Source organism: Wolffia australiana, chromosome 5, assembly GCF_029677425.1.
Source record: "Wolffia australiana isolate 7733 chromosome 5, ASM2967742v1".
In the NCBI taxonomy this organism is placed as follows: Eukaryota; Viridiplantae; Streptophyta; class Magnoliopsida; order Alismatales; family Araceae; genus Wolffia; species Wolffia australiana.
This window is the reverse complement of record NC_135839.1, coordinates 6,147,819-6,173,293: the sequence shown is the minus strand read 5'-3', so window position 1 is coordinate 6,173,293 and position 25,475 is coordinate 6,147,819. Positions and strand designations below refer to the sequence as shown.

Here is a 25,475-nt window from a genome sequence, read left to right as displayed (position 1 = left end):
ATGATGTCGGCTGCGAAGATAAAATTTTAGTTTGATGCTGTAAAGAGAATGATGAAACCACACAACATCATTGTGAACACACCTACATTAAATCAAAAGCCCCTTCCGAGTTCGCAACAAACAATCAACGAAGAAGGCGAAACGTCCGGAAGTGAACGGCAGTGTTTCTTGACAGAGAATCCAAATAAACACTATATTTACAAGAACTGATAGAGGTGATAAACCAGAAAGCCCATCAGACCTGCCAGGAGACATCATCCTCGTCGATGTAGCACTTCAGTACCAGTGAATCACATTTCTCTCATAAAATATGGAGATTTAAGTATGGTAGCACTTTATTCCACCCGATTTACATCATGCATTTAATCATATTCAGCCATTTTTTTAACTGTTCGAACTTAATCGAACAGTTCAATTAACCATTCGATGGGCTACGATTATTGAAATCAAATCAATCAAATCTCAACATCAGTCTTGATTTGATCTCAGTGTTCCATCGAGAAATTCGATCAGATCAAATCAAATTCAGTTTTGATCCATCAAATTCGATCCCACACAATGACGGTTCGTCCTCATCTGGTACGACGGCAAACACTACAATAAACTTTCATAAAAGATGGAAAAGAATGCAAGAAAAAAAAACAATGGGGAAGGAGTAAATAAGGCACCAGCACTTGTCTTACATATTTACATGCCGATACCCCGCCGCACGGCCACGCCAGCTCAGGCAGGAAAGAGAGAAATTAAAGTATGGAAAGCAACTTGGGGGAGGTCATTGTCCTTTCAAAAGCATGACAAGAGATAGAGAGAGAAAGCGAGGTTGAAAAGAGAGTCCTCACCGTCAGGCGCTGGCCAGGAAGCGGTGAAAACGCTGGACTTTGGTCGAGTCGTCGGAGTTCGAGACGATGCTCCGCTTCTTGCGGCAGAAGAGGTCCTCCGTGTCGAGCACGTAAGACACCTGGCAGGTAAACCCTCCAAGTCAGCGAGGTTGACCGGGAAAGTCAACGGTCAAGGCAAAGATAAACAAACTTTGGAGGTGGCGCAGGATATCTTGCACTCTAGTCCGTTGACCACCAGAATCCCTTCCAGTGCCTTGCACGACGGCGAGTCCTCGTCGCCGTTGATCCGTTTCCTCTTGTTCCTGCGGCACCCCGACATTATTAAAATGGGACAGATTGAACGGGACGGAATGGCCGTTTGGTCAGTCATCCGTCATCTGTCAGAAAATACGAAGGCTTTCAACCTGATTCCATTCTGAGGTTAGGACTGATGACGGCAAGGGACGGGACGGATGGTGGACCATCATCCGTCCACAAGCCTTTGTAACAGCAGTTTTTGGAGATTCCATATAAATTATATAATTACCTTACGAGGAAGACGTTATGGGGGTCCTATATAAATTATATAATTCTTTTTTGAAAGAACATATAAATTATATAATTACCTTACGAGGAAGACGTTATGGGGGTCCTATATAAATTATATAATTCTTTTTTGAAAGAACATATAAATTATATGATTACCTTACGAGGAAGACGTTATGGGGGTCCAATATAAATTATATAATTGTTTTTGAAAGAACATATAAATTAAATAATTACCTTACGAGGAAGACGTTATGGGGGTCCTTCCTGTGTGGGACGACAGAGAGGAAGTCGTTGTACAGGTAGGAGGCAAAGTTCAAGTCGATGGAGACGGCGGGGACCTCAGCCTTCTCGTGCCCTTGCTCCATCAGGTGGATTGAGAGCCGGCTTGGTGCCACCGACTGCCGCAAAATAAACAATAAGATATAAAAGATGACATTAAATTATTTCAAAAATGAATAATAATTAAATAAAACGCACGCATTCGAATCGGTAGATGCTCTCATCGTGGAGGAGGATACGGGCATTCTCATAGTAGACTAAATCAACAAACTGCCCAGGCCGCCGCGATCTCTCGTAGGAGTAGAGCTGGAGAAGCTTGCTGTCAGTCTCATCCGACGCAATGGCCTGAAGCTGCCGATTCCAAGTCGGAACAATAATTTATTCCAAGGACTTTGGCATAAAAATTTGGGGTTGGGGGTTAATTTATCAATATATATACCTGTTTGACAACTTTGTAGATGAGCTTGTCGAGGGTGAAGAGGACATAGGACTGGGTGCCGATGATCGCCCGGCAGTCATCCTCAAATTTGGCGTTGTCTGAAGAACCGTCCAGGAGATTGTAGAGGGCCGCCATAAACCTGAGAGACCGAAGTTATTACAAGACCATACACAAAAAAAAACAGGGAAAACCAAAGGTAATAAATATTATTTACTTGGCGTATTGGTTGGGCGAGACGGCGGGGTCCTTGGACGACGACTTCCACTTCTTCTCCGAGGAAGAGGAGTTCATCTTGGCCGAGAGAATTCTCTCGTACAGAGTCTGCCAAGACACCAGGACGAATAATGAATTACGGGTGAATTAAAAAGATGATGGGTGGACTGCAGGAAAACTTGCCCCTACTTGGTGGAGCCTGAAGAGGAGGTAGAAGGAGTCATTGCCATAGAAGATCCGGGACCCGTTATCGTCTGCGGCGAGTAGAAGTGCGGAGGGCACGTGCTTGGCGAGGGGTTTGACAGAGTGGGAGAGGCAGTCTGAGAAGGGAAGGCAAGTGCCGTCCCCGTCGTCATGGCCATCTGCCATACCTTCTGCTTCCCCTTCACTCTCTGCCTTCCCGTCGTGGTCGGCCTCGTCCTCTTCCTCGTGGGAGCACTCCTCGCCGGATTCGGTGCCGGAGACCTCCCCGGCTTCCGATGCATTCTCACTGTCCTCCGAGGACCGGTGTGCACTTTCCTCGTCCTCGTCGTCCCTGGACTTTGGATTTGTAGGGCTGGCTTCCGCCGCCACCACACCTTGGAAGTCCACAAAGTTGTCCTCCTCAAAGTCCCCCCCATTGGGTGACAGCTCCCCCTCCTCTCTCTCGCCCTTGTACTTGTCATGGTACCCGCCATTCGTCGCCGCCCCCAGGCCCTGGAGAAGGAAAAAAACATTTAAGGTTATAAAGAATCGAGCAAAATGCAACCAATTTTAGACTACCAGAACTCATCATCCCCATCTATCATCCTCACCAGGATGCGATGAAGATGACAACATTTTCATCATTGTCATCTCATATTATGATTGCCATATTATGATTGCCATCATTGTCATCTCATATTATGATTGCCAGCGTAATGCAAATGGTTGACGATTGCCATCTTTATTCTGAAGATGGCAAATGTCAACCATTGTTAACCTTGCTCAGATGATAAGAGAGAATGATGAAATCGTCATCATCATGCATCATTAAAGCTGCGGATGGTGATGACATGATCGCCAACACCATTAAAGCTGCAGATGATGGTGATGACAGATTTTTTTTTGAAAAAGAAATGATGATGATGACAGGCTTTTTGAATGCCAATGATTATTTCGGACATACCTCCGAAGAATGCACTGCATCATGGCCAAGTCTAATGGCGGTTGATCCATTGTCGGTGACTCTTTCAGCAGTAGCCGTCAGGATTGCAGCTCCTGACGTCTCATCGACTGTCTGATGCAGATCTTCTTTCTCAGCTGCATCTCCATTGGCCGAGTGTTGTACCCTATAAGAGCTTGATTCTTCAGCCTGTTTGCTCTCGTTGGCGTTCAACATTGCAGGATGGGCTTCGGGACGTGGGCTTCGGGGCCCATCTTGTGACTTTGTGTTGTTGTTGCTCTTACTGGAAACATGCTTGGGTTTGACGGCTTCTTCAGTGTCTTCAGGTTCTTGGGGCCTGGGCGGGATGCCGAGGATGGGCTCCACGAAGGAGGTCCAGACACGCAAAACCTTGTCCATCTGATCGGAAGACGAGCAGATCTCCCCACAAGAATACTTGATGATCTGGTATAAGTTCTCGTGGAGATCTGGATCCGAATACCCAAATTCCATGTCTGGCGCAATTCGTCGTCGGTTCCCCGCTGCAATGGCAAAGAGCGCGTCATCCTCTTTCCGTTTCTTCTCATTTGTTTCTTTGATCTCAGCTAATAATGCTGCAAAATAAGCAGGAATAGTGAGTAGTTAGTTGGGGATAAGATAAGAAATTACGTGAAAAGGGCAGAAATACCTTTTGTGCTGAGGTTCTTTGTGTCCTGTTGTTTGAAGTAGAAACTCCGGTGATCAAGAGATTTGTGGTAATTTTTTGCATAAATTTCCGCCCAGACTTTGTTGAAGTCTGCCCGGCATCTGGACCACTCCTCCTGCTTCTGCTTCAAACGGGTTAAAATGACAGGAAGTGCAAGACCGGGGTTTTTCCGCAAAATGTCCATAACGTCCAGCCCGTGGTCACCGTATAAGCGTTCTATGCATCTCAGATTCAGAGCTGTATAGGCCAAAAATAATATTGATAAGAATTAATAAGGGCAAAGCACAAATATTTATGTTTTGCGGTCTCACGTGTGAGGTGGTCTTCAATGCGAATCTGACTTTCTACTTTTATTGTGTTATCATGCATCGCCTTCAGCAGGTCCTCTACCTGCCTGGTGGTCACATTCACTGACTCCAGTAGCATGTCGAGCTCAAACCTGAGGATCAAAAATCCAGGAGCCAAAGTTTTAAAATGAATTCAATTTTTTTTATAAAATAAGAATTCTACCTGTCATCTTCACATCTGAAGAGGCTCTCCTCGTACTGGTTCTTCCGCATGTGCTTAAAAGAGTAGTCCTCGCTACCAGAGGTAACTGAGACCCAAAAATCATTAAGCACAGATGCCCCAAGCTCAGTCCTGTTACTGGCTTTGGGACTCGGGTACTGCACGAACAAGAATTTAGGTTGGAGATGAAACAAAATTAACAAAATGGAACGAGAAGGGATTTAAAAAAAAATTTGCATTACGCTCTTGGGGAGGAGACGGTAACTCGGGGTGCAACGTTCACAAGCTGAGAGATCTAGCTCTGAGATGGGTTTGGCCCAGTTGTACTTATCCTTTACAATTGAAGGAGTCTTATGAACGGCAGAGTCTTTTGGTCTCTCCCGGTCTTTTTCTCTTTCTCTCTCCTGATCTCTATCTTTCTCTCTCTCAGCTTCACGCTCCCTTTCCCTGTCTTTGTCCTCAACCTTGACAGGCTTTGCCGTATGTCCTTCATTGCAAATGGAAAATTTTAATGCAAAACCCAGTGCCGTCATATTTAAATAATCTAAAGATATTGAAATGCCACATACTTTTACTGAAAACTCCAGCGAGAAATCCATCTGCATGTAGAGAAAAAATGTTAAAAATTACGTTGCCCACGTCTGAGAAAAGAAACGTCCAGATAACTTTACCGATATTCTCACAGTGCAACAGAAATTCGTTGAATCCTTCCATGAGATCGGGATACTTCCCAAGAATATCAACAACCTGAGAGCAGCAAGTAATAGTTATTGAACATATGTGCATATGAAATTTCCAGAAATTGAAAAAAAGGAGATTTTGTGTGCGAAGAAGAACAAACAGCCAGGTTTCATGGAAATAGAAAAAATCTGTAATGATGCAGAGAAATCAAGAAAAAAAAGAAATAATTAACGAGCAGAACCCTAGACAGATTGAGAATCAGAGAAAGAAACTGAAGAGCCTCAAGGCACAAAAACTATAAATCAAAGATGCAATCTTACCAAGTTTTTCAATTCAGTTCTGCTAATGATTTCTTTGCTGTAAATGTTGAGGCACTTCAAAAACTCCTGGTACGTATCAGCGTTAAGCTTATCTTTGACCCTCTCACAGAAATTGAATTCCTGGGTGTACACAGCTGAAAAATACAGTAAACTTCGTTAACACAATCCCCAAACGAGAATTATAATCATAAAGAAGAATGAGACACTTAATGAAGAGTCCCATCTCAAATCTATTAATTTCACAAGTCCCTCAAATGCACAGTTCTTACTCTTAAGGGTGTTCTTGTCATCATAGGAAGAAGCTGTCAAGGAGTAAGCTCCTAAATTCTCACCGCCCTCGACGGCAAGATGAGGAACATCTGCTGCTGAATCATCAACCCTCCGTGAGGACTTCCTCTTTCGGTGGGCATTCTCCGTCTCCCTGATATCATGCTCCAAATCCTTGTCATCCCGTTCACGCTCTCTTCTTTCCCTCTCATCCTTTCTTTCCTTCTCAGAACGCTTTCTGTGCTTGTCATGCTCTTGCTCTGGGCGGTCCACACTGACGTCGCGGTCAGCATGAGAAGTATATCCTTTTTCCCTCTGGTATATGACAAAATAAAATGTAAGCAATCGTTCCCTGAAAAAATCACTGCTAAAAGTTCTGCTATCATACATTTAGACACATACATGAAAGGTTAAAGTCTTAGAAAGTTTGGTGGATCATAATCATCCAATAATCATAATCATCCAATAATCTTAGACCAAATGTTGAAAATATTTGCCATCTCAAGACTACCATAAAATAGTTTTTTCCATCCCACGACGAAGTCATCATAATCATCCAATAATCTTCGTCATCAGTAATCGTCATCTGAATCATGGACGAAAGAAGATGAACATGATGATCACATATTTGTCATCGTCATCGTCATCAGCATTGTCATCATCATCACCATCTTGGGTCAGAAGAAATATGTGGGTGATGGCCAGCCATCATCCTGTCATCTTGAACAAGGATGAGAAGCAGGTGACAGCCCGTGGAGGAGAATTGCCCCTTCATCGAATTGACATCCCTGATACTGACTAGTGACAATGATGATGGATGAATGATGACGAGTTGGCATCATCATCATTGAGGGCATCATATTGACTAGTGACATGACATAAATGATGAACAGTATGGAGGCCAATCCAAAAGCCAAGAAGTAAAATGAGAATATATGCTGATTTAGAGGCTGACAAAATGAAAAGAAACAATGGAAACAGTATAACACCTTATCAAGCAGCCCATGTCTTGCAGGGGTTATGACAGAGTTCTTCTCCTCTCGTCGCAGAAAACTTCTCCCAGCAGCAGCATTGGGCCCTGTCGTCGTTTGATCGGGTAAGAAATGAGTAAATTCTTCCAAAAGATCCCGGTGATTGTGAAACAGAATCGCCACCTACAATTTAACACATTAAAATCTTAATCTCTGAAATTTCACTGCCAAAATATCGGAAAAAAATTGTGAATCCGCGTACCTCCTGGTAAACTTCCCCTATGCCTTTGTTTTCTTTCCGGTACATGTTAAGAATATCCAGAAACGACTTGTACACGTGTTCATCATTTTGAAAACGTGTCTGAAAAAACGTTAGGAGTCAATGAGAAATATAGAAGCCACGTGAAAGATAAAAAAACAATTAAATTATTGTTTTAATTATTACTTTTATTTTATTTACGAAATTGATGGCTTCCTCAAACTCAACAGGCTTCTTTTGTTGATATTCTTCTTCCGGAGGGAGGGTGATCTCATATCCCTTGGGCAAGAAAGTATTGAAACCTAAAATCAAGTTCCGGTGCCCTCTGAACAGATCTTTTACCCTCTCAATAACGCCTGCTGTATCTATCCTGCGTGGTAACAAGAGAAATGTTTCATGTGAAAGAAATAAGGGAAGACAGATGGAAGAAAACAAATTTCATCGTATTTTTCAGACCTTTGTGCTTTGAAGTCCTTCATAACTTCGAGAAATTCATCGTATTTTTCTCTTTTGTCCTGAAATATTTCTTTCACATCCTTCAAATAAGCAAGAGCGTCGTTGGTTGTCAGCTTCTGCGTACCACTGCCGGTAGTAGCAGTGGCCGCAGACATTTGCCCCGACCTTTTACGATCAAGAACAGTAAAATTAGCAGCGTAATGAACAGATTTCATATTCAATCAGAGAACTATCTTTCGAATTTAGTAATAATTTACCAACAAGAAAAAAAGAAAGATTACAATAAGGAATGAAGAAGCACAAGCCATTTTCCTGAGTTTAACCCTTTGGAAAACGCCAAAGAACTCTTGGTTCAAACCGAAGAAAAGCATGAAGAAACTGAATCATTTATTATGTTTCTGTTTCGATTTGCATGCTGCGACAGAAAATTATAGCCAACGAAGAGTGTAATGTTCACGCTTCGCCGCTCAAATCACTATCTCATGTAATGGAGCAATTCAATCTAAAATTGAAGGAAGAAACGGTATACTTGACAACAAGAAAAGAGATCTACGGATGCGCTTAGATGCAAGGTCGCAAGAAGAGAAATATGAAAAATCAATATCCCAATTTTTTCTAGAGTTATCCGTTCAAGATGAGTCCCCTTGTTTGACCTAGAAAACCGAACAAACACAGAGACCAAACATATTCAAAACAGGCGACTGATGAACAGAGACAAAAGATTGATTTCATATTTCAACATTCAACCAAATCGGCCGATGCAAACACACCTAAACCTCGATCTACCCCATCGTGCCGCAAAATACCAACCAAGCACGCCACAGAAGAACAACCAGACAACAATCCCTCACAAAAAAAAGAAAATAAACAGCCAGAACGCAAAAAAAAAGACAAGATACTCACGGATCCCCCCGGGAAGAGTTCTGCCACTTCATATTCGAGGCCATGTGACCATCTTCACGAGACCTTTTCATTTCCTCATACGAACCAACCTTCCAAAACGAAGAGTACTCCTCCGAACCGCCAAAATCTTACCGCGGTAGACGCCGTAGCAGGCACAGCCGATCACAGCCCCTCCGACCCTTTCAAACCTCTCTTGTTCCTCCCAAAGGATCTAAAACCACCGCAAAATTCACAACTGTTTCACGAAGCGACGCGCTCGAAGATGAGATTCTCGTCTTCGCCGTGGTAATCTGCAATCGCGCGGCCTTCTCGTCTTGCAAACGGCGGAGAAAACGCCGAGGAAGGGAGAGATTGAGAGCGGGGAGGAAGAACAAGCCTTGTAACTTAGAAATTAAGGCCTGGCTGAATGGAGATCGAGGTATTTATACCCCAGTCCCGCGAAGAACTCCCGAAAGAAGGGCTCTTGTAATCGCGCCCGAGGCTCTGTGAGCCGTCGGATCGGTGTTCCCTTTTATTATTTATCGTAGCCGTCGGATCCATGGTCCTTATCTTTCGACTAGGGCATCGTTTAGGGGGGGGAGGGATAGGCGTGAGCGGGCCGGGTCACGAGTCGGTGACTCGGAGCGTTGACCGAGTTGGAAGAAAAAGTAGACGGCGACGGGGAATTATGGCCGTTGAGATGGGAATGGACGGTAGAGATGGAAGTTGGGGGCGTCTCCGACAAGGGAGGAGGAGCCCGTTGGAACGCCAAGTAAACTGGGCCCGTGGGCTTTTTAGCCACGCGTTACCAGGTGGCAAGGGAACTCTCTCTCTCTCCATCTCTCTCTCTCCATCTCCCTCTCTCTCCATCTTTGTGTCTTCATCTCCTTCTCTCTCCATCTCTCTCTCTCTTCATCTCCCTCTCTCTCCATCTCTCTCTCTCTTCATCTCCCTCTCTCTCCATCTCTCTCTCTCTTCATCTCCCTCTCTCTCCCTCTCTCTCTCTTCGTCTCCCTCTCTCTTCATCTCTCTCTATTCATCTCCCTCTCTCTCCATCTCTCTCTATTCATCTCCCTCTCTCTCCAGCTCCCTCTCTCTCCATCTCTCTCTTTTCATCTCCCTCTCTCTCTCTTCATCTCCCTCTCTCCATCACTCTCTCTTCATCTCCCTCACTCTCCTCTATCTCTCATCGCCTCCTTCTCTCTCCATCTCTCTCTCTTCATCTCATTCTCTCTTCATCTCCCTCTCTCCCCATCTCTCTCTCCATCTCTTTCTTCATCTCCCTCTCTCCCCATCTCTCCATGTCTCCATCTCTGTGCACCTCTCTCGATCTCTATCTCTCAATCTATATTATTTCTCCCTCCCTCTTTCCCCGTCTCTCTCTCCCTCCACCTCTCTACTAATTTATCTCCCCATCGCTCTATCTATATATGTGTATGTATATGAGTACATCTATATCTCCCTCCCTCACCCCCCCTCTCCCTCTCTCCCCACCTCTCTCTACCCCTCTTCACATCTCTTTATCCCTCACTGCTTCCCTCTCTCTCTCCTCATCTCTTCCTATATCTCTATCTATCTCTCTCTCCCCATCTATCTGTTTCTTTATTTCTCTCTCATCATTCCTCGTGCTCTCAACCCCCCCTCTCTCTTCCTTTATCTCTCTCTCTCTCTCTCCATCTTTCCCCATCTCTCTCTTTCATTCTCTCTCCCTGTTCTCATCTCTCCCAATTGCTCCCGCAACCCAACCTGCCTCTTTCTACATCTCCTCTCCCCATCTCTCTCTCTCCCTCCCTCCTCTCTCCATTTCTCTTTCATCTCTTCCCATATCTCTCTCTAAACATTTCTCACACTCTCTCTCCCAACCCCCCCACCCCTAATCTCTTCCTCTCCCCTTCTCTCTCCTTCTCTCTCCAAATATATGTAAATCTCCATCTCCTAATTTATAGGATAAGTGGACAAAAAATTGTCATGAGAAGACCTTTTGAGAGTTGAACTTGTTTAATAAAACATCAGTATGTTTTGTTTTGCTTCAGTGGATGGGATTATTGGTAAATTTGGAGATAGCTTGACTGTGGTGACAAAGTATGGCAAATATCTAAAAGTAGCTAATTTTATTAAGAATATTTGTCATGGGACATAATATCATGACCATTATCTTTGGGTTTTATGGGAAACAGAAGAAGTACACTTATTGTCACAATAGAACTTTGTAAATTTTTCTCTACTGATGAAAATGGAAAATTCAATGACATTTTCTGGGTATCAGGGGACAATACAATATCACCTGTATTTCATGACCTCTACATTAATGTATACAACATTGTTTTCCCAATATCTGGCTAGCACACCTATTTATGATTATACAGATAAAAATATTTTGAGATTTTAGAGATAAAAAGTTATAATAATATGAAATATTATTTTCTCCATCAAATATGATAGATGCTCATATGACAGGTCAAGTGAACTCATGATTTTTAATGAGCATTATACTAAGTAGGTGTGACAGGTCATTTAAGGGAGCATAATTTTTCCAAAAACCAAACAAAATGCAACCATTAAGAGAATCATGAATATCAAGCTATTTTTAGTAATAATTTTATATTTTATGTGCTTATTTTTATTGAATTTATCATTAATGCATGTTCTTAATGGTTAAAATCATTTATTGCACTTTAGAATTAATTTCCAAATTTTCATGATTTTATGGTATTTAACATATTTTCTTGACTTTCATAAAGAAACTAGTTTTATAAGTTATAATATATAACATTTGAATGTATTTATATATTTTTAATGATGATATCTATTGATCCAGAAGGAGTTTCAATCTGAATTTTTTTAGGTTAATTTCATCTTTCCTTCCTCTACCCACACATCATCTTGGATCCATAAATATAACCCCCATACTTGTGAGAAAGAACCGTTGGATTATGTTCTTCATTACAATTAGCTGAGTGATTTGCTGATTCAAAATCGAGTTTACGACTGTTTTTTTACTTCAAGAGAGAAAGATTGAAGGAGTGACATACAGATCAAGATATGTGAAGAAAAAGCACCATTGTTGGGCGCGTGATGATGAGGTTGATCTTGATCTTTTTTCCAAGGTTATCATCACTGATAGCCTGGGTTTCCACTATCACGCATGCCATCTCCAACTCTGCCGCTAATGAAAATGCATCCACCTCCATCTCTGTACCAAACAGCGCAATGTCTGTCATCCATTCCACTCCAGCCACATCCATTATTGCCAAACCAACATCTAACACTGCCAAGGTGCTGACTGAGGTACTTAAATTGCAGTTAATTTTTATTTATAGTAGAAAATTTATTAAAATTAACAAAATTATTATTTTCCGTAATGAAATAATTTATTTTAATTAGGAAAATTATTATGAATTCAATTTCACTATTTTGCTTTTATTAATTTAGGTTAAATTACTCAAATAAATATTAAAACCAAAAAATGTATAGACTACAGTTGAAAAGCACGTATCAAATACCTGCTTTGTGGATTTGACCTTACTTGTTGTATCCTTGTAAGGAAATTTAAAAATTTTGTCGTATAAAACACAAGCATTAAGCGTTGTTTCAAACCCTAATTTATGGTTCATGACCGACTTTTTGTTATTGTAACCAATTTCATGAAGTTAGCTCCATGATGGATAGAATTAGGCATGAGGAGATGAAAGTTTCAGAATATGGAAATAAAAATTTTAGGTGTGAATAATGCACATTAAAAGAATAATTATATGAACAGTACAAGACCATTTAATATATTTTTACAATAAAAATATATTAAATTCTCATCTCCGCATGAAAATTTATTTAAGGAAATAAAGGTCTTGTACATGCCTCCATATCACTGTAGACGTTTTTCTAATATATTGTTACAAGACCATCAGGACCTTGTTTAAGTGCTTTGTATCCAATTATAGGATAAAATTTTATGAGTCTTAAGAAATAATAATACAATTATAGAAATAATAAATAGTATAATAATAATTTTGAATTTCAAAACGTGGATAAGGAGGGATAAATTTCAAATTTGGAGCTCAAGCTCCCATCCAAACACACGAGCATGAAAATTTATTAAAAATAGTAAATATACATTTTTAGATTCAAATTTGAATAAACAAGATAAAAGAATTTAAAGATATAAAAACTGACAGAATATTATTTATTGGGATTATATATCTTCAAGGATATGATCCCTGAATATGCTTCCTGCCAGATATATTAAGAGAATGGAAAAAATCCTTGTAAAGAAAATTACCCCCATCATCATTATAAACTCAGCCAAGATGAATATATAACCTTTCCAAGTAGTTGTTGCATGCCACCAGCTTCAAATGTGTGATGTCTGTAATTTTTTATATGTTTTCACATATCCTGGAAGTGTTCAAAAATCATTTTATTATCACGAATTTGAGGAAATATTATGTAACATTTTCACAAGTTGAACAGTACAAATTTGTTTACTAATCGGGAAAATAGGTAAGTTATATGGATAGGTGGTTGGTAATAGTGTATTAGACATGGATAAGGTCAAAAGTTGCATATTCAGGATATGTATATAGTATTCATTAAATATTTTATATGATATTTATAAGTTTTACATATCAAGGGGAAAAAATTGGGGTTTAGAATTAGGTACCTCATAAATATAATTTTGTACCTTAAGAGGGATATATAACCCTCAGTGCACAAAATCCATATTAATAATATGAGATGGGAAATATTTTTATTAGTTAGCTTCCAATTTTCATAACTCAGTTTCATAAGCTTCCCGAAACTTAAATATCCAACCAATCGAATTCTAGAATTTATTTGTAGTATGAGGTCGATGCTCAATATTTATTATTTATTTATATTTTGTTTGAGATTACTATGATCCATATCTTGTGTGCATATTTATCTTACAAGACGCACAATCTATGTTTATATGTTTGTTTCCGTAACAATATGCCAAGAAATTTAATAATGAAACCTGGTTTTTAACATCTAGTTTACGTATTTTCTTTTCATATTTACTACGCCAAGAAACATACTCATAGATATTTTTCAAACATAAGTTTTGAGAGTTATAATTTGAGAATCAATAATGAATGTGTACTGAATTTTGAGGTTCAAACTTTCAAGTTTGAGTCACATTGTGTCAAAGGACAATTCGTTCATAGTGATGTATATCAAAATTTGACTAATTTCTCCAGTATATGACTTCATGTGCTTTTTTGGGCATATGATGACTGAAAATAATATATAACGTACCGACCAATGGCTGTGAATATAGGAAATAATGCGTAATATGAAGAAATCATTAAAATATTTGTCTAAGTCGATGCATCGGGTTTATTCTAAAAAGTCTATGCTATTCACTTATGGATTTATATGTGTCCACTAAGCCAATCACACATTCCACCTCTCTTTCATTATTCATTATTAAAATGCATATGTATTATTATGCACATGTGATACATAAAAATGAAGTCCGAGGATATGTGAAATGATAATGGTGAGAACATATATGGTAATAACTATCCTGAAAAGTCATATTCTTAAGATGATGAATAAAAAATTAGGACTATTTTTTTCTTTGTAAGGCTTCTAGTATGTAAAAAAATATTTACAATTTTTCTTACAAGTACATTATGATTAAGGGTCAAATCCATAGGGAGCAAGTATAGAATACGTGAATGTTAAATTAAATTTTTATTTTTCATTATTTTTATATGTATTTTCAAGCACTAAATCTTATTTAATAAAACCAACCAGTGAAAATGTATTCAAGTCATTCTCAATTGATTAATTTTCCTCTGTAACCTAATTTATTCAAAAATCACAAAATAAATTTGGGAATTTAAATATTATTTTATTGGATAAAATACAAATTAATTATAAATGAATACCTTAGTTAGCAATACGAAAGCGTCAGGTGATGGTTACAGGTGGTGGCTTGAAATGGAATGATCCATGAGGTTGACCATTGCAAATTCCAGCAGATACAACTGTGGATACATACCAGAAAGCATTGGAGCATGGATGAGTGATGCATGCTTTACAATTGTCAGTGGCAATAGATATGGAGGTGTACATGTGTACAATATCAATGAAGTTGGAGGTGCATCAATCATTTAATCATTTGATCAATCATTTAATTATTTTTTATTGATTACCTTTAATTCAATCATTTGATAAATAATTAGATTTAATCAAAAAATAAATTAAATCATCTCAAAAATAGAAATGACTAACATAATCCTTCTTGGTCATTTATTATTGGTTCTCTTAATTATAATTACATGGGATTTTATTAATATGTAAATGACCCATTCATCCATCGCAACAAGTTTCTAATTCTAAAAATTTTAAAAACTTTAGCAAGAGCGCATCATTTCAAAAATACTTTTATAAAACTGATTTGAGAACTGGCTTCAAAGACAATGAATGAAATAATTTAGGTTGACTACAATGATTGAGAAAACTATTTCTGACTAGAGTGAACTGATTTTATAAAATTTTGAAATTTGAGAAAATAGAGTCTAACTGAGTTGAGAGATATTTTAAGAGTGAATCATGACTGAAATAGGTGTATTTAGAAATTTCGTTGAATTTGAGCTTGTTACAATATTAGTAGTATCTTTTTTGGAGGGATTTTTCGAGGAATGTGTGGTTGAGAACATACTCCAAGTGAACGAGTCTTGAAGCGGCATTTGGAATGGATTCAGCCTGGAGAAGAATATCAAAGGAGAAAAAATAAGTTCAACACCATGGAAACTTATCATATATAATTATCCGATGGATGATATCCGATAGAGAGAGAGAAAGCGGCATTAAGGTTATACCCTCATGAAAGTACCTCAAAGTTCGTTTTCTGGAAGTTAAAAACCTCATTTCCCTCTCTCTCTCTCTCTCTTTCACTTTCACTTTTTTTCTCTCTCTCCCCCCCTCTTTTTCACTCTTTCTCTTTCTCTCTCTCCCTCTTTTTATCTCTTTCTCGTTCTCTCTCTCCCTCTTTTTTCTCTCTCTTTCTCTCTGTCTCGCTCTTTTTCTCTCTCTCTTTCTCTGTCTCCCTCTCTTTTTCTCTCTTTCTCTCTGTCTCCCTCTCTTTTCTCTCTTTTTTTCTCTCTCTCTTTTCTTTTTCTCTCTTTCTCTCTCTTTTCTCTCTTTCTCTCTCTCTTTTTCTCTCACTCTTTCTCTCTCTCTCTCTTTTCTCTCTTTTCTCTCTTTTCTCTCTCTCTTTTTCTCTCACTCTTTCTCTTTCTCTCTCTTTCTCTCTCTCTCTCTCTTTCTCTCTCTTTCTGTCTCTCTCTCGTTCTCTCTCTCTCTCTCTTTCTCTCTCTGTCAGTCTCTCTCTCTCTCTCTCTTTCTATTTTTCTCTTTCTCGCTCTCTCTCGCTTTCTCTCTCTCTTTCTCATACACTTTGTCTCGCTTTCTCTCTCTTTCTCTTACTCTTTGTCTCTCTATCTCTCTCTCTCTCTCTTTCTCTCTCCAGTGGGAGTCTACCTGACTTCCTAAAAAACCCATCACCCAATTTGTCTGTGTGCAGAAAAGACACGTTTTCACTCACATCTTCCTATGAGTAGGAATACAAGCAATACATACGAGGCATTCGTAGCGTGGACCGCACGCTCCGACAAGCTAGATTAAGAATAGGAGAAATAAAGATCAGATGATCTGAACTTGGTCGCTTTTGGAACTTCCGTTTTGTGTACGCAAACCGGTTGGTACGCCATGATCCAAACTTAGTGAAGCTCCCATTTAGACGGTTATTTCAATTATTGGCAGAGAGAAGGCCATCTAGGACTCTATCACTACAACCTTAGGATATCGATTACATACGTCTCTGGTTATGTCATTCCTATACGTCGTATTCATGAATTCATCATCATCGTCATACAATCATAGTAGAATTTATTTTCAAACTTTGTTGTAGTCTTCGGTTACCTTGCCTTTTTCCTGAATCCTAAGAACTTTGTAAACTTAAGGAGTGCACTTGCTTGAATTGCTTTGAGCAAAATCAAGGTAACCAAGATGATTTTTTTTTCAATACCATACCTCGTCATCGGCAATTCTTCCGACGGAGATTCTGGGGGGAAAGCAAGAAAGAAAACGGGGAGAAATAGATAGATAGATAGTTAGATATAAAGATAGAAAGATAGATAGATTGATAGATGGATGGATGGATATGTACATAGATAGATAGATGGATAGATATGTATATAGATAGATAGATATGAGTATAAATTGATATGTAGATAGATAGGTAAATAGATATATAGATCTATAGATAGATAGGTAGATAGATAAATAGATCTATAGATAGATTGTAAATTGTTAGATAGATAGGTAGATAAATCAAACATGAACATGTGAGAAAGACTGATGGAAAGAGTAACGCGATAGAAAGTCCTTGAGAAGAATGGACCAGCATACCTGTGTCATGGAAGAAACTAGATCATGCGCCGTCCAGATATGGAACAGAAATATATAGAGAGAGAGAGAGAGGGAGAGAGACGCGGAAAACCGTATAAGACGGTCCATGACCTTCGCATATGGAACGAACGGTTCTTTTCCGCAGAAGAGAGAGAGAGAGAGAAGAGAGAGAGAGAGAGAGAGAAGAGAGAGATGAAGTTCTCGAAGCAGTTTGAGGCGCAGCTTGTTCCCGAGTGGAGGGAGGCCTTCGTAGATTACTGGCAGCTTAAGAAGGACTTAGAGAAAGTGCAAGAGGCTTGTAAGAGGCCTTCCCAGCCTTCTCTCAGCCGAACTCTTCTTTCTCCAATCTTTTATCTCCTCACCAGCTCCTTCGACAATGGCCCGCATGCTATGGCCCATCCCATCATCCAGGCATTTCTCTCTCTCTCTCTCTCTCTCTCTCTCTCTCTCTCTCTCTCTCTCTCTCTCTCTCTCTCTCTCTCTCTCTCTCTCTCTCTCTCTCTCTCTCTCTCTCTCTCTCTCTCTCTCTCTCTCTCTCTCTCTCTCTCTCTCTCTCTCTCTCTCTCTCTCTCTCTCTCTCTCTACATATATATATATGTGTATGTGTGTGTGTGTGTCTTTATATACATCTATCTCTATCTATCTATCTGTCTGTCTGTCTATCTATCTCTACATCTATCTATCTATCTATCTGTCTGTCTGTCTTTATATAAATCTATCTCTATCTATCTATCTCTCTACCTATCTAATCGATATCTATCTATCTAATCTATCTCTATCTATGTAATCTATTTCTATCTATCTATCTGTCTAGCTGTCTCTCTATCTATCTCTCCATCTATCTATCTATCTCTCCATCTATCTATCTATCTGTCTCTCTATCTACCTCTATAATATATCTCTATCTACCTCTATAATATATCTCTATCTATCTATCTAATCTATCTCTCTACCTATCTAATCTATCTCTATCTACCTCTATAATATATCTCTATCTATCTATCTAATCTATCTCTCTACCTATCTAATCTATCTCTATCTATCTATCTAATCTATCTCTACCTATGCATCTAGTCTATCTCTATCGATCTATCAAATATATCTCTCTATCTATCAAATATATATCTCTATCTATCTAATCTATCTCTATCTATCTATCTAATCTATCTCTCGATCTATCTAATATATCTCTCTATCTATCTAATCAATATCTCTATCTATCTAATCTAATCTAATATATCTATCTATCTAATCTATCTCTCTATCTAGCTATCTATCTCTCTATATGTCTGTATGTCTGTCTATCTATCCATCCATCCATCTATCTTTATATCTACCAATTTATCTATCTATCTATCTTTCTTTATTTCTTTCTATCTATTCATCTATCTATATTCTTATATATCTATCTCTATCCACCTATATATCTGTCTATCTATCTACCTACCTACCTATCTGTTTATCTCTCTCTATATATATATCTGTCTGTCTACCTATCTATCTATATATACATATATCTGATCAGCGTGGGATACATATATGTCTGTCTACTCAATCTCTTTGCATCATCAAATGGATTTACGCTCGTTTCTTCCAACCAACCAACCAAAGAACCTTATTAAAGCTAGTTTTGCATTGGGGGATAAATTGTTCAGGTTCACAAGAAGACTGCAGCGACGAATAAGGGAGATACGTACCAGACGGAGCTGCAAGAACACCTGGCCGCAGCCGAGCCAGCTAAGGTTTTCTTCTCCAGGCTAGATTTGCAGTTGAACAAGGTGAACCAGTTCTACAGAGCCCAGGAGGGGAAGTTTCTAGAGAGGGGAAATTCTCTACAGAGACAGTTAGATATCCTGCTTGCGCTAAGGAAAGAGCTGAAGAAACAGAGGAGGTGTTGTGGGTTCTCTATCTCCTCTGGTAAGTCTAGAGAGAGAAACCAGAGACCCAAGTTGATACCTTTTATTTCTTTGCACCGTTTCTCTGTTTGCTTGGGCACTGCCTGGTACTTTCTCTGTCTGTATAATAGAGGAAAAACCATGCATGTGGAGCCATGACTACGATCTTGAGGTAGATTGATAGGGATAGGAGGTAGAGAGAGATAAATACATAAAAGTAGACTGATAACAGGGAAGGAAACATTGGACAGAGATAGAGAGGAAGAGAGGCATACTGGGCTAAAGACAGAATTTCATTTAAGTAGGGTACAAAGAATCATAGGCTAACAAATGCTAGAGGGAGAGAGATGTGGAGAAAAAATAAGGAGGTAATAGAAAAAGATGGGCAGAGAGATTTAGGGCACAGAAGAGAAGCAGCTAAAGCGGTTAGAGAGTGAAAGGTAGGTAGGTAGAATATGAGAAGATAGAAGAGGGAATGTCATTATGTTTTTAATAGTGGCCCACAAAAATGTCACCTTTTATGTTCTTACTATCATAGCAGATGAACTGGCGTATAAATCTTTCTGAAGACTCTTTGCTTAAAAAACTTTAATATACATGTGATAGAGACATCCAATTCTTTATCACTTACTCAGCACCATTACCAACTACCTGTCTTACATTTCAGAGAAATCAATCTGGGATCAAGACAAGGAGGATGATCAATTCAAGAACATCTCATCCAGTGACATGAGCATGAAAGATCATGGGAAGGATATGAGAATGAAAATCCCTCTCACAACTCCAAAAAGAACCATCTCCTTCCTTTTCTCTCTCTTGGAAGATCTCCTCAGCCAGTACAAGAACTCAACTGCAGAAGTTAACTCAATGGTTACATTCAACACGGGCAGTCTCCGCCGTGCAGAGAAGATGATACGCAGTGCTTTCATAGAGCTCTACAAGGGTTTAAACTATCTAGAAACGTACAGGTGATTTTTCATTCTAAACTCAGGACAGATGACATTTTTAATTACTGATGTGGGTCTTCGCCCAGGAATCTGAACATTGCAGCTTTTGCAAAGATCCTTAAGAAGTTCGACAAGGTCTCTCTTTTTTTTTAATTTCAGGGTAGAAAATTATTAGGATCTTCTGATGTTGAATGTCTCTTTATTATTATAAATTATTATTTTGTTGAAGGTGTCTGGAGAGCAAGTGATTGAGATATACCTCAAGGCAGTGGAGAGTTCTTACTTCAACAGCTCAAGCAAGGCGATCAAGCTTATGGATGAAGTGGAGGAACTGTTTGTAAAACACTTTACAGGGGGGGAGAGAAGGATAGCTATGAAGTATCTGAAGCCCAACCAGAGAAAGGATTCTTTTTCTCTCTGCTTCTTTACTGGTTGTAGAGAAAGCTCCAATTTACAAGGAATTGTGTGTTTTTTTTCAGCTAACATTCTCTATTAATCTGCAGGCTTATTTACCGGTATTTTTATTTCGTTCTTGGTCGGGTGCTGCATCATGGCCCATATTGAAGGGAAATACAGCCCGAGATCTAGTTCTAGCGACGTGGAGACTGCCTACCCTATCTTCAGGCAAGCTAACTCCTCTCTCTCTCCCCTTATCTCTCTCCCCTATTTCTCTCTCTCCCCCCTATTTCTCTCTCCCCCCTATTTCTCTCTCTCTCTCTCTCTCTCTCTCTCTCTCTCTCTCTCTCTCTCTCTCTCTCTCTCTCTCTCTCTCTCTCTCTCTCTCTCTCTCTCTCTCTCTCTCTCTCTCTCTCTCTCTCTCTCTCTCTCTCTCTCTCTCTCTCTCTCTCTCTCTCTCTCTCTCTCGCTCTCTCTCTCTCTCTCTCTCCCTCTCTCTCTCTCTCTCTCTCTCTCTCTCTCTCTCTCTCTCTCTCTCTCTCTCTCTCTCTCTCTCTCTCTCTCTCTCTCTCTCTCTCTCTCTCTCTCTCTCTCTCTCTCTCTCTCTCTCCCTATCTCTCACTCTTATCTCTCTCTACTCCTATTTCTGTCTCCCCTATTTCTCTCTCTCTCCCCTATCTCTCTCTCTCTTATCTCTCTCTACCTATTTCTCTCTCTCCCCTATCTCTCTCTTCTCTCTCTCTACCCCTATTTCTCTCTCCCCTATTTCTCTCTCTCCCCTATCTCTCTCTCTCCCTCCTATCTCTCTCTCCCCTGTTTCTCTCTCTCTCCCTCCTATTTCTCTCTCTCCTCCCTATCGCTCTCTCTCTCTCTCCCTATCTCTCTCCCCCATCTCTCCCCCCTATATCTCTCTATCCTATAGCTCTCTCCCCTCTATATCTCTCTCTCTCTTTTTATCTCCCACTATCTATCTATCTCCCTCTCCCTCTCTGTCCCTCTCTATTTCTATCTCCCACTATCTATGTATCTATTCACTCTATCTATTTGTCTATGTATCTACTTATCTTTCCCTCAGTCACTCTCTCTCTATCTATCCATCCATCTATTTATCTCTTTCAATAAATCAATCTATCTCTGCCTCCCTCTCTCTCTCTCCCCATCCATCTATCAATTTAAATATCTATCTATCTAACTATCTCTCCCTATCGTTATTTCTCTCTCACTCATTCTATCATCCTTAAACTTTATATGGCTATATCTATTATGCATGAATGCGATGCTTCTCTTCTTCAATGCAGCCTCTTCAGCCTGATGTTCTTGCACCTGTTCCTTTATGGTTTTACCATCTTCATGCTAAGGAAGACAACGATAAACTACAGCTTCATTTTGGATTTTGGACCAGACGGAGGTCTAAAACATAGTGATATTTTCTTGATATGTTCTTTTTCAATGAGCATGGTTATGATGGTGATGTTCACTCATCTCTCTCTCATCCTGAAAGGATACTCCCCCGGCCAAATCCAGGTCATCTCTGGTCTTCTTCTGCTGGTAATTCCCCTCATCTACCCCTTGTTATTTTTATAGTTCGAACATCAGAAAATCTCAAACTTTAGAAGCTTCATAAAAGAAGTAAGAAGATAGGGCGCCTAAGTAGTCCCAAGTATTTATTTTTTCAGATGTTCTTGGTCCTTCTGTTGTGTCCCTTCAATATCTTCTACAGGCGGAGCCGTTACCATTTTATTAAAACTTTAAGGTGCATCGTCCTCTCTCCCCTCTATAAGGTAAAAATATGCTGATCTATTCATAAAGTGGCTGATGATTAAGGGTAAGACGAAATGCTATTGCTCACGGTTACAGGTGGAGATGTTTGATTTCTTCTTGGCCGACCAGATTTGTAGTCAGGTCTTCCTCTTCTTCTTCTTCTTCTTCTTCTTCTTCTTCTTCTTCTTCTTCTTCTTCTTCTTCTTCTTCTTCTTCTTCTTCTTCTCCTTCTTCTTCTTCTTCTTCTTCTCCTTCTTCTCCTTCTTCTTCTGCTTCTGCTTTTGCGTTGCTTATTATTATTATTATTATTATTATTATTATTGTTATTATTATTATTATTATTATTATTATTATTATACTTGCTCATCCCATTTTGATGAAAATATTGTATTGGTGAAACCTGTAATGCAGGTTCCGATGCTGAGAAATCTGGAATATGTCACGTGCTACTACATAACAGGGAGCTACAAGAATCAAGACTACGTTTTCTGCAACACCACCACTCGTTACAGAGACCTCGCTTACGCTGTCTCCTTCCTCCCATACTATTGGAGAGCCATGCAGGTTAACTTATAATATTTAGTTGAGGGTTGAATGGTCATCCATTGGCCTTGAGACTACTCTTGAATATCTCGAAGTTTCATGAATTTGTGGACATTGTAGAGTTATTTAGAAGGTTTCCTAACCTTAAGAATATTCAGGAATCTTTATAAAGAACCCAAATCATTTCTACAATATTCTGACCCTACATAAAGGGGAGGCTAGGTTATCTAGGTGAGAGCTTAGAGAAAGTTAAGCAAGATCAAGACATTAATATGGAGGAGGAGTTCTCAACAAAGGAAGAATAAGAGGCTTTCCATTTCCTTCTGCATCTTGTGCTTTTCACATGGTTCAGTGTTCTCCCTCTACCTTTTCTTGGGCTATATTTCTCTTCTTATATAGTGTTATCTGGGTTATCTGCCATTTCTCATAAATGATGTTTTGTTCTATAAATAGCTTCTACAATCACTTGTAAGGTGTGTTTCTTCGAATCTTTGTGAAAAGGTGTGCGACTGTTTCTTCTTCCCTCTTGTGTCTACCTCTTATCCTTGATTCTCAACAGTTACATCCTTGGTCTTCTTTGGCAGTCCCTATAAACTTCTTTCTACTAAAAACGCTCTACAAGAATCATCAAATTTTCTTATCATTTTTACTTTCACACCATGGCTAAATCTTACATGCAAGACATGGAAGATAATCATTCAAACTTATCACTAATATTGATTACCCATTAAACATTAAAATCAAATTCACCTAACTACATTAGGGCATCAATTGCAGTGCATAAGAAGATGGATCGATGAAGGGGAAGCAAGCCACCTAGCCAACCTTGGCAAGTACGTATCATCAATGATTGCTGCAGGCGCCAAAGTCACTTATGAGAAGAAGGGCATGGCCTGGTTCTCTCTCTTCATTATCACCTCCAGCTTTGCCACAGTTTACCAGCTATACTGGGACTTTGTGAAGGACTGGGGGCTACTGCAGCTCAATTCCAAGAACCCATGGCTGCGAAACGACCTAATGCTCAAAAGGAAATCCGTCTACTACATCTCCATGGTATTCTCTTAATCACCTCTATTTCTACGCTCTTAATTCAGTCTTAATTCTCATTGACTTAGTTTTAAGTTGCAGGGTCTGAACTTGACACTGAGGTTAGCGTGGCTACAGAGCATCCTTCATTTCAACATTACTGGGCTGGATTACAGAGTTGCCGCTTTCGTCTCTGCTGCTCTTGAGGTTGTACGCCGAGGATTATGGAACTTCTTCAGGTAACCAAAAAAAATTTAAAGATAACTTAAGGGTGTTTCATTTTGGCATGTTAGGAAATAACTTTGAGATGTTTGTATCTCGCAGGCTGGAAAATGAGCATTTGAACAACGTTGGCAAGTTCCGTGCCGGGAAGACTGTTCCACTGCCGTTCTTTGAGTTCAACGAGAACTGAAAAACAACATTTTTTGGTGGCAAATCTTAAAAACTGCAGAACTAATGGAGATACAGAAAAACTTTGTAGAGGACAAGCATTATGCATCGTAGTTCTTCTTGAAGAAGATCCTTGGATTGTGGGTTTAGTCTTGAATGGTCCTTTTGGCCTAGCTTGTTTTTAGGCAGGTAGTTAGAACTGATTTTTCTCCTGTTCTACTCAATAAATAGTTGTATGTTCATATACGAACTGAACCAGTAGATTGTGTTCAACTATGTGAGGGTGTTGTGTCTATGGTCTTTGTGAGGCAGGCCTTAAAACTAAATTCATAAAACTAGATGGGCTTTGTCTGACGTTACAGTTTGAATTTTTTTAATAGTAACCTACCAAGTAGATCCATAGAGAGAATAACACTAAATTTGATTTAAAATTAAGAATTCAAAAATTGAAAGTTTTAAAAGTTTGACCTCAGGTTTGAACCCAAGAACATACTGAAAGTGGTAATAATAACTGTAAAAGTATCCCAAAAAGAGTTCAGAAACTAACATTTTAATATTGTAACTTGATTGAGAAACAGAAACAATATGAGAAGATGATCTATAAAACTGGGGTAAGACTGAAGTTAAGTATCCCGTGCCTACCATCATCATCACTCTCTACATGGGTAAACTTTGGTGCGTGGTGAATCTTCTCAATGAGTACACTGAACTAAAGGAGTGAAAACCTTAACAGAGATCATTACAATTCGCTGTCAAATATTGCTAATGTAGAAACAAGGAGATGATCTTTACTTTAAAGAATAATCTAATTCCTCCCAATTCAATGTCATAAGTAAGAAAAGTACACATCCTCCTAATCATTGCGGAATGAGAAAGGAGTGCAAGGAAAATTGAGCGCAATGAGGGGATGGTGGATTAGGTGAGATGTGGAATTTAATTATGGGAGCTAATATGAATCCATGAGGTGGGGAAAGATAACTAAAACTGAATATGATATCCATTCTCATATGAAGATTATATGAATAATAAGCGAGAGGATAAGGATTAGACAATTTTCTCATAGAATTCCTCATTTTTATTTTTTTCTTATTATTTATTATTTATTTTAATTTATATCTATAGTATTATTTCGTTATTATCTATTTATCTATTTTTATGATTTCTCACTGAATTGGATAAAGATTAAGGATGATTGGATAATAAAATTATTAATGATAAGCTTTAACCTAGTGCCAAAGTAACACCATCAAAGGGACTGTGGATTTTCAATAATAAGTTGAACTAAAATGGATATATTAGAAGTACTAAAGGTACATTATTGGTACCCCAAGGATATGTTCATCTCTATGGATATTTACACTCATGTAGCTAGGTTAGATTCCATCAATATTATTGACCTTTAATTGTTGATAGCATATATTTCATTCTTACATTTCCATCATATTTAAACATGATAAATTTTAGCATTAGAATTTTGCATCATTTAAGGAATTCCATGCACGCTATCATTTTTCAGGCATGCATGTATGTAATGAAAATTATGCCGATACACATGTGAAAAATGATTGTATTACTGATTTGATTAACCTTGTTTCACCTCTAAAATTATGT

The 25,475-nt window shown here is 39.0% G+C and overlaps 2 protein-coding genes and 1 long non-coding RNA gene across 4 annotated transcripts; 1 reads left to right on the top strand and 2 right to left on the bottom strand.

The window, feature by feature from the left end:
- Positions 1 to 627: 627 nt before the first annotated feature.
- On the bottom strand, positions 628 to 5,763 carry LOC144702879 (paired amphipathic helix protein Sin3-like 4). 2 transcript variants are annotated; one of them, XM_078574882.1, is made up of 15 exons: positions 5,636 to 5,763; positions 5,306 to 5,381; positions 5,204 to 5,233; positions 4,877 to 5,121; positions 4,638 to 4,792; positions 4,439 to 4,566; positions 4,110 to 4,364; positions 3,446 to 4,035; positions 2,482 to 2,994; positions 2,300 to 2,406; positions 2,086 to 2,224; positions 1,845 to 1,997; positions 1,602 to 1,765; positions 1,030 to 1,141; positions 628 to 958 (listed from the first exon to the last, which is right to left on the bottom strand). In XM_078574882.1, exons 2-15 carry the CDS (start codon positions 5,346 to 5,348, stop codon positions 842 to 844), a joined length of 2,751 nt encoding a protein of 916 aa, XP_078431008.1. In that variant the 5' UTR covers positions 5,349 to 5,381; positions 5,636 to 5,763; the 3' UTR covers positions 628 to 841. The 2 variants fall into 2 exon arrangements, with proteins under 2 accessions (XP_078431008.1, XP_078431009.1); XM_078574883.1 differs by lacking the exons at positions 3,446 to 4,035; positions 4,110 to 4,364; positions 4,439 to 4,566; ... (3 more) ...; positions 5,306 to 5,381; positions 5,636 to 5,763 and having other exon boundaries at positions 2,488 to 2,623.
- A 7,047-nt stretch (positions 5,764 to 12,810) lies between these two features.
- Positions 12,811 to 17,047, bottom strand: LOC144703590 (uncharacterized). The gene is made up of 4 exons (XR_013581563.1): positions 16,907 to 17,047; positions 15,156 to 15,199; positions 14,380 to 14,478; positions 12,811 to 12,862 (listed from the first exon to the last, which is right to left on the bottom strand). It is a non-coding gene; the product is annotated as an uncharacterized LOC144703590 (long non-coding RNA).
- PHO1;H1 (EXS (ERD1/XPR1/SYG1) family protein) lies at positions 16,931 to 24,013 on the top strand. The gene is made up of 13 exons (XM_078575791.1): positions 16,931 to 17,317; positions 18,562 to 18,823; positions 19,469 to 19,769; positions 19,835 to 19,883; positions 19,978 to 20,179; positions 20,252 to 20,372; positions 21,443 to 21,692; positions 21,821 to 21,925; positions 22,002 to 22,046; positions 22,317 to 22,469; positions 23,226 to 23,501; positions 23,577 to 23,713; positions 23,799 to 24,013. Exons 1-13 carry the CDS (start codon positions 16,931 to 16,933, stop codon positions 23,884 to 23,886), a joined length of 2,376 nt encoding a protein of 791 aa, XP_078431917.1. The 3' UTR covers positions 23,887 to 24,013.
- Positions 24,014 to 25,475: the final 1,462 nt, after the last annotated feature.

What these genes read in the sequence shown, in the direction of transcription:
- LOC144702879 (XM_078574882.1), bottom strand. Translation starts at nt 5,348, where the DNA reads ATGGAAGGATTCAACGAATTTCTGTTGCACTGTGAGAATATCG. An exon ending in GTTGCACTGTGAGAATATCG is followed by an intron (nt 5,234 to 5,305) that starts GTAAAGTTATCT and finishes CTCTACATGCAG; the next exon opens with ATGGATTTCTCGCTGGAGTT. An exon ending in ACCGTCTCCTCCCCAAGAGC is followed by an intron (nt 4,793 to 4,876) that starts GTAATGCAAATT and finishes TTGTTCGTGCAG; the next exon opens with TACCCGAGTCCCAAAGCCAG.